A 13,273-nucleotide genomic window follows, 5' to 3' on the forward strand; every position below is an offset into this window, starting at 1 on the left:
TTGTTGTGGTGCCATATTCTTTCAATTTTTTTTATATAATGGATTTAAAATGGTGCTCCGTGGGATGTTCAAAGTTTCAGATATTTTTTTATAACCCAACCCTGATAAGTACTTGTCCACAACTCTGTCCCTGTCCTGTTTGGAGAGCTCCTCGGTCTTCATGGTGCCGCTTGCTTGGTGGTGACCCTTGCTTAGTGGTGTTGCAGACTCTAGGGCCTTTCAGAACAGGTGTATATATACTGAGCTCATGTGACAGATCATGTGACACTTAGATTGCACACAGGTGGACTTTATTTAACTAATTATGTGACCTCTGAAGGTAATTGGTTGCACCAGATCTTATTTAGGGGCTTCATAGCAATGCATGCACCACTTTTCAGTTTTGATTTTTTTTTTCATTTCACTTCAACAAATTGGACTATTTTGTGTATGGCTATTACATGAAATCCAAATAAAAATCAATTTAAGTTACAGGTTGGAATACCACAAAATAGGAAAAATACCAATGGGGATGAATACCTTTGCAAGGCACGGTATAACTGATTGCTTTGAATAGGGCAACTATGGGTAAGCTGTAACAGATAAACATTAGATTTGCTATAATATTTTACATAATGCCCTTGTAAGTGGCTTTGGCTATAACACTAAGATATGCATGTAGGGGGGTTGGGGTTGAGGAGTACAACAGGCCATCTCACCTGCAGGTTGACCTCTGCCTCGTAGAAGGTGAGGCAGGAGCAGTAGTGTCGGTCTGAGTCGATGTCCGTCAACACCACCGTGAAGAAGGTGGGAGCTTTCCTCTCTCGGGACAGCCTCCATCCTCCTGGCTGGCAGAACTGGGAAAAAAACACAAAGTATAACACACATACATGAGCACCTGTACTGGAACTCCAAACAGGAACACAGTCTGCCCTCAGGGTGCAGATGAAATGGGCACAGGCAGAGTACAAGACACCCTGTGGCTTTCCAGAGTGGTTACTGGAAGCCAGTGTTGTTGTGTTGAGAGCGGCGCCCGTATTCTAGCCCGTGTCCCCAGGAGAGCCGCTGCTGGTAACCCTTCAGTATGAATAGGAAGGTATTACGTTAGTTAGGGGGCCATTGACGCCATTGTGGAGAGGATGCACAGGATGTCCTGTTTCAGTGCATTAGTACTACTACTGAATCCTCTCACCACGGAGAGGGAAATGGCACTGGTTCACGTTCCTCACTGCTCGTCAGAGGTATTTGAAATCAGCCGTGTTCTAGGCACAAAGAAAAGTATGAGAAAATGTACTGAAACCAAAAGTACTGACTTTTAATGTGAAACAGTAGGCTGCTATGTACTCAGTTGGATAAGATGAACATGACAAAAGTAGGATTGTATTGAATAACACTGGGATTAACATGAAGAATGTAATAGTGGATACTTAGGCCAAGTCTGGTTGTTCAAGCAGGAAATCCCATGTTATCATTAAAACATAAACAAGATAATGACTAATTGACATAAAACCCCATGTCATAAAGAAATGCACCACTTCTTCCTTCTTCTGGGATAAAACGTATCAGTTAGGGATCACGTTGTTTTAATCTTGACTCCACTACTGAACCATCTCAACTCGATTTGTAAACGTTACCAACAACACAAAATAAATGCACTCTAAAGGGAACATGAAGTACTGGTGAGCAAGAGAAAGAGAGAGGGGACAGAGAGGGGGGAGAGAGAGAGAGAAATATGGGAAGATTGAAAGAAGAGGAGTGCAGAGGGATAGAAGAGAGGTGTGAGGATAAAAACCATACAGGCCTAGGAGAAAAACAGAAATGATGAGGATGATGGAGTGTCGAGAGCAGCATGTGAGAGGCAGGCAGGCAGCCAGAGTGAGTAAATCTTGTGTGTTTGTGCTGGAGGCTGAGCTGGCCTGGCTGTGGGACAGTATTTAGACTGCTCCTCAGGCGTTTCACTGGGAGAACATTGGACTGACGGAGGGAGAGGAGAGAGGAGCAGGGGGGGAAGAGAGGATGGATAGATGGATGGAGAGAAAATAAAATGAAAAGATAAGGTGGGTGGGTGGTGTAAGACAGGATGAGAGAGAGAGGAAGAGCGAGAGAGAGAGAGAGAGAGGGAGCTGTGCTTGACTAGCCCGGGAGCTTGAACCAGGATGCCACCATCCTCCAACAGACACAATTGACAGCAGGAAATCTGGAAAAGCTGCATTGTGGGGGAGTGTCATACATACTGGGCCAGGGCCCAGACAGGACAATTGCAGATAACTGTGAACACATCCAAAAATATTCAAAGTGTATGTCATTAARCACTGTCGGAAAGGAGACCGCTTTCGGACCGCATACCTTGGGAGATAAGCAGAGATACGATAAAATGGGGGATGGAAGCAAAGGACGTGTGTGTGTGTGTAGGAGGAGGAAGGGGGTCTTGTTTTGCTTAAACAATACCAATGGTCATCTTCTTCAAAGTTGTTATGCTCACACGACCACGGAGGTCTGAGGAGAGGCTCAGGACTGGGTTCAAAGACACTTCATTGGGTCCACAGTTTATTTCTACCTCCCCTCCACGTGCCCAGTGCCTTTAGTGGACTGAATAACAGCCAGACAGTCTACTAACTAACACCAATGAAGATATCCTATCCCTCTTCACGTGCCAGTGACTGACTGGAAAGCAATCATGTTTTGAAGGATTTCTCTCTCTGTAAATATTAGCTTAGACTCAAGTAGCTAGACTTACTAGGAAGTCTGAATAGAGAACAACAGACTGAGTAAGAGTTGACTGACAGGGACTTTAGTCACAACACCGGAGATGCTAACCTGATACACTTATATCAGCACCAGTCATACGGGTGGAGAGAGGTGGAATGAGGAGAAGGGGGATATTGAAGAAAAAGCAGAGTAGATGAGGACTAGTGGGTTCGATTCCCGGGACCAACCATAGGTAAAACGTATGCATGACTAAGTRGCTTTGAATAAAAGCACTGTATATTACATTATTATATTAACCGGAGGACAGGGAGGAGGATGACTTGCATAAGAGACACAACAAAAATAAGTCCAAGGACCAGTAGCTGTCTGTCTAACTGAAKGGAGCTGAAAACTTACTCTACTGTCAATCATTCTATAGTAAGAAGAAGTGCATCCAAGCATGCCCTGAACGTGTTGTCTCTCCTGCTGTGAGGGCCTATCTGACACACACACACAGCCACACACACACACCAACACACACACACACACACACACACACACACACACACACACACACACACACACACACACACACACACACACACACACACACACACACACACACACACACACACACACACACACACACACACACACACACACACACACACACACACACACACAGTGACTGAGAGGGAGCAGAGCAGTATATCTAGGCACCACTCCAGGTAGCAGCTCCAGGGAGCCCCTGTCTGCCACCAGCTGTGACTGACACACACAGTACCAGCTGTGACTGACACACACAGTACCAGCTGTGACTGACACACACAGTACCAGCTGTGACTGACACACACGTACCAGCTGTGACTGACACACACAGTACCAGCGTGACTGACACACACCAGTACCAGCTGTGACTGACACACACAGTACCAGCTGTGACTGACACACACAGTACCAGCTGTGACTGACACACACAGTACAGCTGTGGACTGACAACACAGTACAGCTTGACTGACACACACAGTACCAGCTGTGACTGACACACACAGTACCAGCTGTGACTGACACACACAGTACCAGCTGTGACTGACACCACACAATACCAGCTGTGACTGACACCACACAAGTACCAGCTGTGACTGACACACACAGTACCAGCTGTGACTGACACACACAGTACCAGCTGTGACTGACACACACAGTACCAGCTGACTGTTTGGCGAGATCAAGCAAAATATGTTCACTGCAGTGCAACAGGTGCATGGCTTGTCTAGAAACATACAGTGCAAGAATAAACACATATGCATGGTGTAAARGTACACGACTACACGTACACACCCACGTAGCCTATATATATGCATGGTGTACAGACACACACACACACTGAGTCACGGCGAGGACAGTCCCTGGTCTCAAATTAGACCACAGTCAAGTGACAATGGAAGTCATTGGCTAACCGACTCTGGGATCTTTGTCCTTTTGCACATTGTTGCCCTCCCACCGACTGAGCTCTCTGCATCATGTGGCTCTGTGTGGCATGGCTCACCCCTAGTCCACCCTTTCAGATAGCGACACTAGATCTGCAACTTGACCTGCTAAGAATCGGCACAGAAAAGCATGGGGAACAGTCCCACCGAATTGAAGCCTAGTTTGTGGTCAGAGCTGTATTCTAATACTGTGAAAATGTACTGTATGCCGCTGTAATAACTGCACAGGGGACAAACAAACAGCTATGCTGCGGGCACTGGGGCTGAAACTCCAGACTGTCAGTCAGGGGGACACACACTGGGCAGTCTTTACATTGAGACACCCCTAGAAACAAATCTGATGCAACCTGTACTGGTGTTGCTCCAGTTGAAAAATGGGGAATGGAGTTAATAAAGGCTTATGACATGGTATGAAATGGTACATCGCCACACCACAAATTCAGATTAAAAAATAAAATAAAAATGGTTTCGTAGTTTGATTTCCTAAGTTGATCAGTTCCAAAATGACATAGCCAAACAAACAAATATCAAAAGCACTCGAGTTCCTCTGTATGGTAATAAAATGTAGATGTCTCCTCCCTTCTGAGCATTAACAAATGTGATGCAAGACTGAACTGGGTGAAAGAGAAGGAAGTCTGGAAATGGAAAAAGGACAAGTTGATGGGAAAACACTTTCCCAACTCCTCCGACAGGAATGAAGAACATTCCCAGGGTAGAATCTCTCCAACACAACATTCTCTCTACAGTATGTCGCATTAGATTTAACCCAGGTTTATCTGGTCGGTTCTGATGAATGAGAATACTACACAAGAGCAACAGCTATTGAGATCCGACTTTGTCTGAATTAAAGCCTTTGAGGAGACTTTGTTGACCAAACACATTAAGTTCTATTATCCAAAAAGAGTGGCTGACTAGGTAGGTGAATCATGCACAGTGGAAAGGTTGCAAGGCAACAAGGTATCTGTAATGAAGGACAACATCCCATTCAGACGTGCCTACCCAAAAGTAGTAACAGTAATACCGCAATGCTGCATGAACACAAAACATGTCTCCAAAACAAAGTGCATCCAACCGATGCCAGTGAAGTGCTGACACAGTCTGAAAGCAAAGTGATTGCCAAGACTTTGTGGTCAGGACAAAAACACGGCAACAGATGTGTTGTGTTGTGTACGCTCCCCTCTCTTGCTCCCTCCCTCTCCATCGTCGAGGTCCATCTTATCCTCCTCTCTCTCTTTCCGCTTCACTTCAAGGGCCTGTTTCTCAGGAAGACGAGACAATGACTTGCAGGAAAGTGGTGTCTGAGGTGGCGGGGTTGGCAGGGGGTGAGCGGGTCATTCCCGGGCTGCAACCTAGAGATCTGCTGCTTTATCAACCCCCGGAGGATGGACAGGACAGCGGACAGAGCTCAACTCCAAACACGGGCCAGGGCTATTTGAGTTTCCCCAGCAGCCGGGGCCACACAGAGCAGCCACATGGTAGGAAGTCTTGAGCTGAGCCAAGATGGAGGCTATATTCATAGGAGGCCAGGAGGAAGCCCAGCAAACAGGAGGCACACACACAAAAACACACAACACTTGCTGAGAACATCTTCAGGGTCAGCGTGACACAAACAACAAAACAAAGCTAGCCAGCTTCAAACCACAGGTACCAGAGTGCAAAGTGGAAAGTAGAGCGCAGGTAGCCCTGTGATGTACTGTAGGCCAACAGGTCTGACTGGAGKGCTCCATCACACAGCAGACGACTGCCCATAACTGGCATCTCACATCCATCCTTATTTCCCCTCGGTCCCCACAGCTCTGTGGTTCCCTGTGATCTGTTATGCAACCCGGAACARATGGTTCATTTTAGAGATGGATATTTTTAGCTGGTCATAAAGGACSGCAATAATTCAACAGATAGCTTAGGCCAGGAAGATGGGGGAAGAGAGTAATAAGCTAGGAAGTCGATGTCTAAAACTGCAACGCAAACAGCGTGGAGAATTTCAGGGTCCATATTTCGATAATTTCTAAAAGTGTATGGGGGGGGGAGCAAAATGTAATTTGTTGTGCTAGAATAATATGAAAATACCGACAGCTCTGCCGAGTTCCTCACATCCAAAGTCTCCTGGGAAGATTTCTTCACTTGGGGGTGAATACTTTGGATGTATTTTAAAACACAATAAATTAAAAGCGTACGGCTGGTTCACCACATGCAACTTATTTCAATCCGAGATGCATTAAAACACAAATAGAAAAAGGATTAGGCATTCCTTCTCTTCAACCAATCTACTGTCAGCTTAATTTCAGCTTAATTCTGCTCCAATCACTGCAACCTCTCAAACCTAGCCTTGAGCACTCACATGCTATTCACTACACTCAAGGGTGTCCCAAACCAAGGGGTGAACGTTAATGACCAGATATAGACTTTATTAGAGTTTCATTTCAGGAACAGTAGGTTAAGTGGGTTAATAAACCTAGTTAACTAAGGTCGCCTTAGTAAGATCTTTCAAACATGTGTTTCTTGGGTACAAGGGTAGGACTACATGCCATTCCAACATGTGACAAGCGGATGGAGTGTAAATTCAGAGAAGACTCGGTCTTAAAAGCAGGGATGGATGCTCTTCAGTGCTGAACACCCCTTCCACAGTCCAAGAAAACTCCAATGATTTTCCCAAGGCTGCCGATGGCAGGATAAGAGCAGGGCCTGGCTTTTCCATCTTTATCCAAACCTGACATTACTCTGTCTCTATTGTTGTGCTGCATCCTCACACACTCTCTCCCACACACACACACCCTGTAGATGGCGGTGGCCTACAGGTGGAGCGCTGTACCCTGCTCTCTGACCTGTGAGGCCCCCATTCATTGGTTTGTAACATATTGATTAACACACTGAGTTACACATTCATGACATGTATAGTTAACTTTCAAGAGCATTACTGCACTTGAAGAATTTACTCATCATTATATAGTTAGTGTGTGCAGTGCTGTTTACAGTAAGTAAAACAGTATTCTATGCAGTTGTGCGACGCAAAGCAAATACAAAAACAACAGGTCGGCCCATTTGAAGAGTACAGTGTGTTTGATGAGGGMACAGCAGAGGGTAAACAGCTTTGTCCTGGGCCGTAGAGAAACACAATGTGCTTATGCGRCAGCCTGTGGAGCCCCTGCCTGGGAGCCCTGTGATAATGGCCCWGGGACAGGTGCTTCCTGCCGGGRCCAGGCCCACTCCTCTCTCCCTATCGCTGTCACTAAGTCACCTTCCAACCGTGGCCTTTCTTCTGCCTGTTTTTATATCTCCACTTTTGTTTTTCACCTGAAAAAACAGTGAGGCCCCACCAAACTTCATATGATTGGCTCACAGAGTTATACACCCCTCACGAGGACCAGTAGCGCGTTCTACTGTTGTGGTACCACCCCAGACCAGGAAGACAAAAGTGAGTGTGTGCTATATCCCTGATAGAGTGTGAAAAGTGCCACTGGAAAAACACACCTACGCAATGGCAGTGCATTACACAGGGGACACTGGCCTTTAGTTTTCCAGCTGACTGCCTATCCAGGGCTCTGGGTCTACGGTACTGCACTCTGCCCGCCACACAGGATGAGGGCTGTGGGAGGTCAATGACCTGGCATTGGAGAAAGACATGACCTCACAGACAGGGTCAAGGACTGGTGCCGTTTCATACTTCATTTTATTGGCAATACATGACTGTCATGACATGCTGCTCTTAAACACAGCAATTCAAGTCAACATTACAGCATTTATAGCTGTCTATCATATAGCACTGTTAGCTGGTTAGGCACAAGAGCTAGGGTTAGCACCTCATGCTAAAGCAGTAGTCATTGATCGGCCTTGGTCTATCCTCAGGATCAATCCAGCTCGAATGTCTCCTGCCCTGCCCTCAATCACTGGGTCAGTGTGGACTGCTTCTGCTATGACAACAGGGAGCTCCGAAACTGGGCTGGAAAATGTGAAACATAGGTCTCTTCTGCAGTGCCACTGGTGAACGTCACCTAACTATGGTATCTGCGAAGAAGCTCTTGTGACGAGGGGAATGGTTTGAATAAAATGTCTGGGTGTCGTGGTTTCACCCGTGGACCTCTCATACTGAGTGGAGGCAGACAGAAGGTGTAGGACAAGACACCGTGATTTACAGGTGGGCCATGTCAAGAGAACATTCATTCCAGACAAATTAGGACATCTCTTAGCACTGCGAGGAATCTCAGGTATGTCCGCAGGCATTTTAATCTTGCAGTCAGCACATTCCCACTGCTCCACGTAAACAGAGGCGGTGGCTGGCAGGGGAGAGCCACCATGGAGCTGGGCAGTGAGGAAGGCCACAGGAGGCTATGTGGCTTCTGAGCTGTGCTCCTGTGCCAAAAGCTGCGACTGGCTCCCTTCCTGGCTCCTATCCACGTATTTTCCAGTTCCGGGGAGGACGGAGAGGTGGACTGTGGACGGTCTCACAGCTCAATGGCTTGTTTTGATTCATTGGAGCTGGAATGAAGTCCTTGTGAGTATATTTCCATTTATGGAAGACAAGGAAATAACAGTGATTTTTGATGTGCGTGCGTGCGTGCGTGCACAAGAGTGCTTCTAATTACTCCAACAGAGGGGTTAGTTCTGCTAAACTGTGTAACATAACTATGTGCTCCCAGAATAAGGAAGTCTTCAGACTACAACATATTAGCTCCACGTATCCTGAGTATTCACATTTCCTGATGAGCTCACTGTGGTTTTCATCATGYACAAGGCTGCCATGCACTACAGCCCACTGCCAGTGCCGTTTCCTGGGGATTTTTGTTTCGCTGGCAGCCAAAGCATTGATTACTCATGAACATCTTCCTGACAAACACATGATTCTATTATCCCCGGCTTGGAAGACATCCTGRATCTGGAATGCKCTGTTGTATTTAGTTTTACAAACATACAGGAACGACGTGCCGTGCGACATGTCAGCTTTGGTCACACAGCATGGTGATACAACCAGCAAGCCCAGCACCTCTCCCTGGGTCTCTGGACTGGCCAGGAGGAGACAGCAATACTGTGACGTGGCAAGCGTCCTAGTCTGACCCAGATAGTCTAAGCATGCTGTTTCAGACCCTGACACCATGAAACAATAACACCCAGAGATGGTAGTAGRCCCCCCAAGCAAGATCACTCCACTAGCGCTAACCTTAGTCACTGTCCCATCCACTGCCCACTCCGCACCAACAGTACACACAGTCTGAATAACTCCAGCATCCTTCCTGGAAGTACGTGCCACATTCCACATTACAACAGGGATTTGGGGGGAGACAAGAGAAATGAAACAAACYTTTACTGGTCAAGTCTGGTCAAATTCCTTCATTAGAGGAAGTCAGGCCCCAAGGAGGAATTTTTGGTTTCATATGTACACAGTTTTGTTAAAATCAAAACAAGCAGAGGAAGATAAAAACGGTTTAGCCGTTGGGGACTTCAAAGAATGTGTCACAAATGTTGTTTTACAGTCATGATCAGATTCATTCTGCTCTTATGTACACTATGAATTCCGCTTTGATTTAAACTCAGGGGGCAGATTATCAAGCAGCACGAGGCCTGGTAATCATTGCGGGGGGGCAACCTTTCTATCAATCTGTTTATAGTATTGAGGCAAACAAGTGGCAATGAGTGTCAGCTGGAAACAGAACCTGCATCATAATTCATTAATTCCCCATGCAGCCAGGTGGGGAAGGAGGAAAGTAGGCAAGTCTGCACAGACCCTACAAACCTATCAGACAAACTAAACATTGCCCCTATGGATTAGGCTATGCAAATAGTCAAATGAAAATTCTAATAAATTATACTAATCCATTGCTAGCACAAAATCTGCCATTAAAATGCAGGACATTTTAATAAAAAATTTAAATAGACTTACACACATGAAAGTGACCAGARAAAAAAATTAAATAAAATAAATGTAAAAAATAGGAGGGGGGGGGGGGATCTTAACTTTTTGCTAAATATCTCACCATTTTAGAATGGCATATCCACTTTGTCCTGTGCAAATTCTCCACTGAAAAGTACATCTTCAGCCAAGACTTGAACAATAGACCAAACAGAGAACGTCAGATAGACACGTCTAAGATCAAACTATGTTTTATTTCCATGACAAGACGTCGCTGTACTTACAGCAATGTTCATTCAAATGATATCCATCAGGCTACTAGGATATGGTTAAACATACTGACAAGGGCTTTCCAGGTAAGACCTCATGATCATTGGAACAGTACAACAAATGCAAAGCTGTACGAAAATGTAGACCTCAGGATGTACAGAGCTGCTACTTTGACAGGAATCAGATTRCCCTTAACCCAGTGGGGGACACCTGACTGGCACTTGGTCCTTCAATTTCACAAATTTCCAATATCCAGGGCTTCAGACTGCGACGCTTGGTTGTGTGAGTAAAAAAATGGAATTGGTCACACTGATTCAAGTTGCACATTCTACCTGGTCACCACAAAATCAAAACATTAAGGTTGGGACTTGCCACGGATCTCACGATACAATATTATCATGATAGGTGCCGATATAATATGTATTGCGATTCTCACGGTTCTATATGTATTGCGATTCAATACTGTGATTTGACTGCGATTTAAGGTTCCAAACATATTGCTCACTATATGTCTGCTGCAGACAGAAGAGAGCATGAAAAAACATGTTTTGATCAGTCATGGAAATAAGTGCTGAAAACATGTTGGCTCACCATTCAAAAAGAAGATGGAGAAAAAGKTYTAGGRGCAGGTACAGCTGACTAGGGCTAACTGACCCTCCCTAGCGAAGTCAAAGTTGCGGCAAAAGTATTGATATAATAATGTCCAAAATATGTTACTGTATAAGTGTTTTCCCCCATCCCTACAAAACGTCCTATTTTTGGGGCGGATAAACCCATGAATTTGTCAAATAATAAAGTGCATTATACTCATGATTCCTGTAATAAAAATGTCTACCCTGTCGCTGTGCCTGGCTGTGGTTACGTTGGGGCTGAGCGAGCCTCTCACACGCTCTCCCTCCCTCGTGTGCCCCTCGTGTTGTATAACATTTCAAAATGAAATTACAGGGATAAAAATGACTTTGGATGCAACTAGTTGTCCATATTAAAAGAGAGTTCTGGCTTTCTGTAGGTTTACGTTCTATTTCTCAACGATCATTGAGATCAAAGCCCTGTTWTACAATCAAGATATRTGATATGGCTTTGAAATAGAGAGCGTGCTAAAATGCGCATAGTAGATTAATACATGGCTACTAACAGTAGGTGATGAATTAGCACCAATTTAATTAGGCCTTTATATAATATTAGTACACAAAGATTAAGGCAAATTCATCTCTATTGAACAAAATAAMGACATGGCAGGTATTCATCCATATCTTAATCACTGGAAAGGATAAACGGTTGAGATTCTATTTGATAATTTATTGGTAATTCTTCATATTTTTTTGTCATTTTTTAACATWAAAAATGTAAATGATCTTTTTTGGACCCCTGCCTTGGTAATAGCTAATGGGGATCTTAATAAAACACAAAAAAAAAATGCATACACTCTGTTTTTTTCTTCTTCATATTCGCATTTGTTGTAGCTTTGACCAGTAGTTCCCAACCAGGGGTACTAGGACCCCTTGGAGGGTACTTGGCCTATCCACAGAGGGTACCTTGAGAAGACTCATGAGACCATAGGGTTAGTGGTAAAATGCACGAGGGGAAACTCTATTTTATTTCACCTTTATTTAACCAGGTAGGCTAGTTGAGAACAAGTTCTCATTTACAACTGCGACCTGGCCAAGATAAAGCAAAGCAGTGCAACACAAACAACACAGAGTTACACATGGAATAAACAAACATACAGTCAATAATACAATATAAAAAGTCTATATACAGTGTGTGCAAATGAGGTAGGATAACGGAGGTAAGGCAATAAATAGGCCATAGTGGCGAAATAATTACAATATAGCAATTAAACACGAGTGATAGATGTGCKGAAGATGACTGTGCAAGTAGATATACTGGGGTGCAAAGGAGCAAAATAAATAAAATAGATAACAGTATGGGGATGAGGTAGTTGGATGTGCTAACTACAGGTGGGCTATGTACAGGTGCAGTGATCTATGAGCTGCTCTGACAGCTGGTGCTTAAAGCTAGTGAGGGAGATATGAGTCTCCAGCTTCAGTGATTTTTGCAAATTTGTTCCAGTATTGGCAGCAGGAACTGGAAGGAAAGGCGGCCAAAAGAGGAATTGGCTTTGGGGGTGACCAGTGAAATATACCTGCTGGAGCGCGTGCTACGGGTGGGTGCTGCTATGGTGACCAGTGAGCTGAGATAAGGCGGGGCTTTACCTAGCAAAGACTTATAGATGACCTGGAGCCAGTGGGTTTGGTGACGAATATGAAGCGAGGGCCAGCAACGAGAGCATACAGGTCGCAGTGTTGGGTAGTATATGGGGCTTGGTGACAAAAGTGGATGGCACTGGTGAACTGTATCCAATTTGCTGAGTAGAGTGTTGGAGGCTATTTTGTAAAATTAAATCGCCTAAGTCAAGGATCGGTAGGATAGTCAGTTTGACAAGGGTCTGTTTGGCAGCATGAGTGAAGGATGCTTTGTTGCGAAATAGGAAGCCGATTCTAGATTAATTTTGGATTGGAGATGCTTAATGTGAGTTTAGAAGGAGAGTTTACAGTCTAACCAGACACCTAGGTATTTGTAGATGTCCACATATTCTAAGTCAGAACCGTCCAGAGTAGTGATGATGGACGGACGGGCAGGTGTGYGCAGAGATCGGTTGAAGAGCATGCATTTAGTTTTACTTGCATTTAAGAGCAGTTGGAGGCCACGGAAGAAGAGTTGTATGGTATTGAAGCTTGTCTCGAGGTTAGTTAACACTGTGTCCAAAGAAGGGCCTGAAGTATACAGAATGGTGTCGTCTGCGTAGAAGGGTACTCCGGGCAGAGTAAAATTCAGTTGGTGGTACAGTAACCGAAAAAGGTTGGGAACCACTGGCTTAGACCCTATTTATAGGTTGAGTTGTGCCCGCCATCGGTTGAGAAACAACATGCTCTTGAATACAGGCCACTCTGGGTGGCATATTTGGGAATAAAATTGACATTTCAACATTCAAATGGTACCA

General features: G+C 44.9%; 1 protein-coding gene across 1 annotated transcript in view; it reads right to left on the reverse strand.

Annotated features, from left to right (window-relative positions):
• Positions 1-13,273, reverse strand: part of LOC111969339 (myotubularin-related protein 13-like) — an 89,864-nt gene that overhangs the window by 24,260 nt on the left and 52,331 nt on the right. The window contains 1 exon segment of the mRNA XM_023995403.2: positions 699-836. Coding sequence (XP_023851171.1) covers positions 699-836 — 138 coding nt within the window.

The sequence above is a fragment of the Salvelinus sp. IW2-2015 genome, linkage group LG10 (assembly GCF_002910315.2).
Source record: "Salvelinus sp. IW2-2015 linkage group LG10, ASM291031v2, whole genome shotgun sequence".
Taxonomy (NCBI): Eukaryota; Metazoa; Chordata; class Actinopteri; order Salmoniformes; family Salmonidae; genus Salvelinus; species Salvelinus sp. IW2-2015.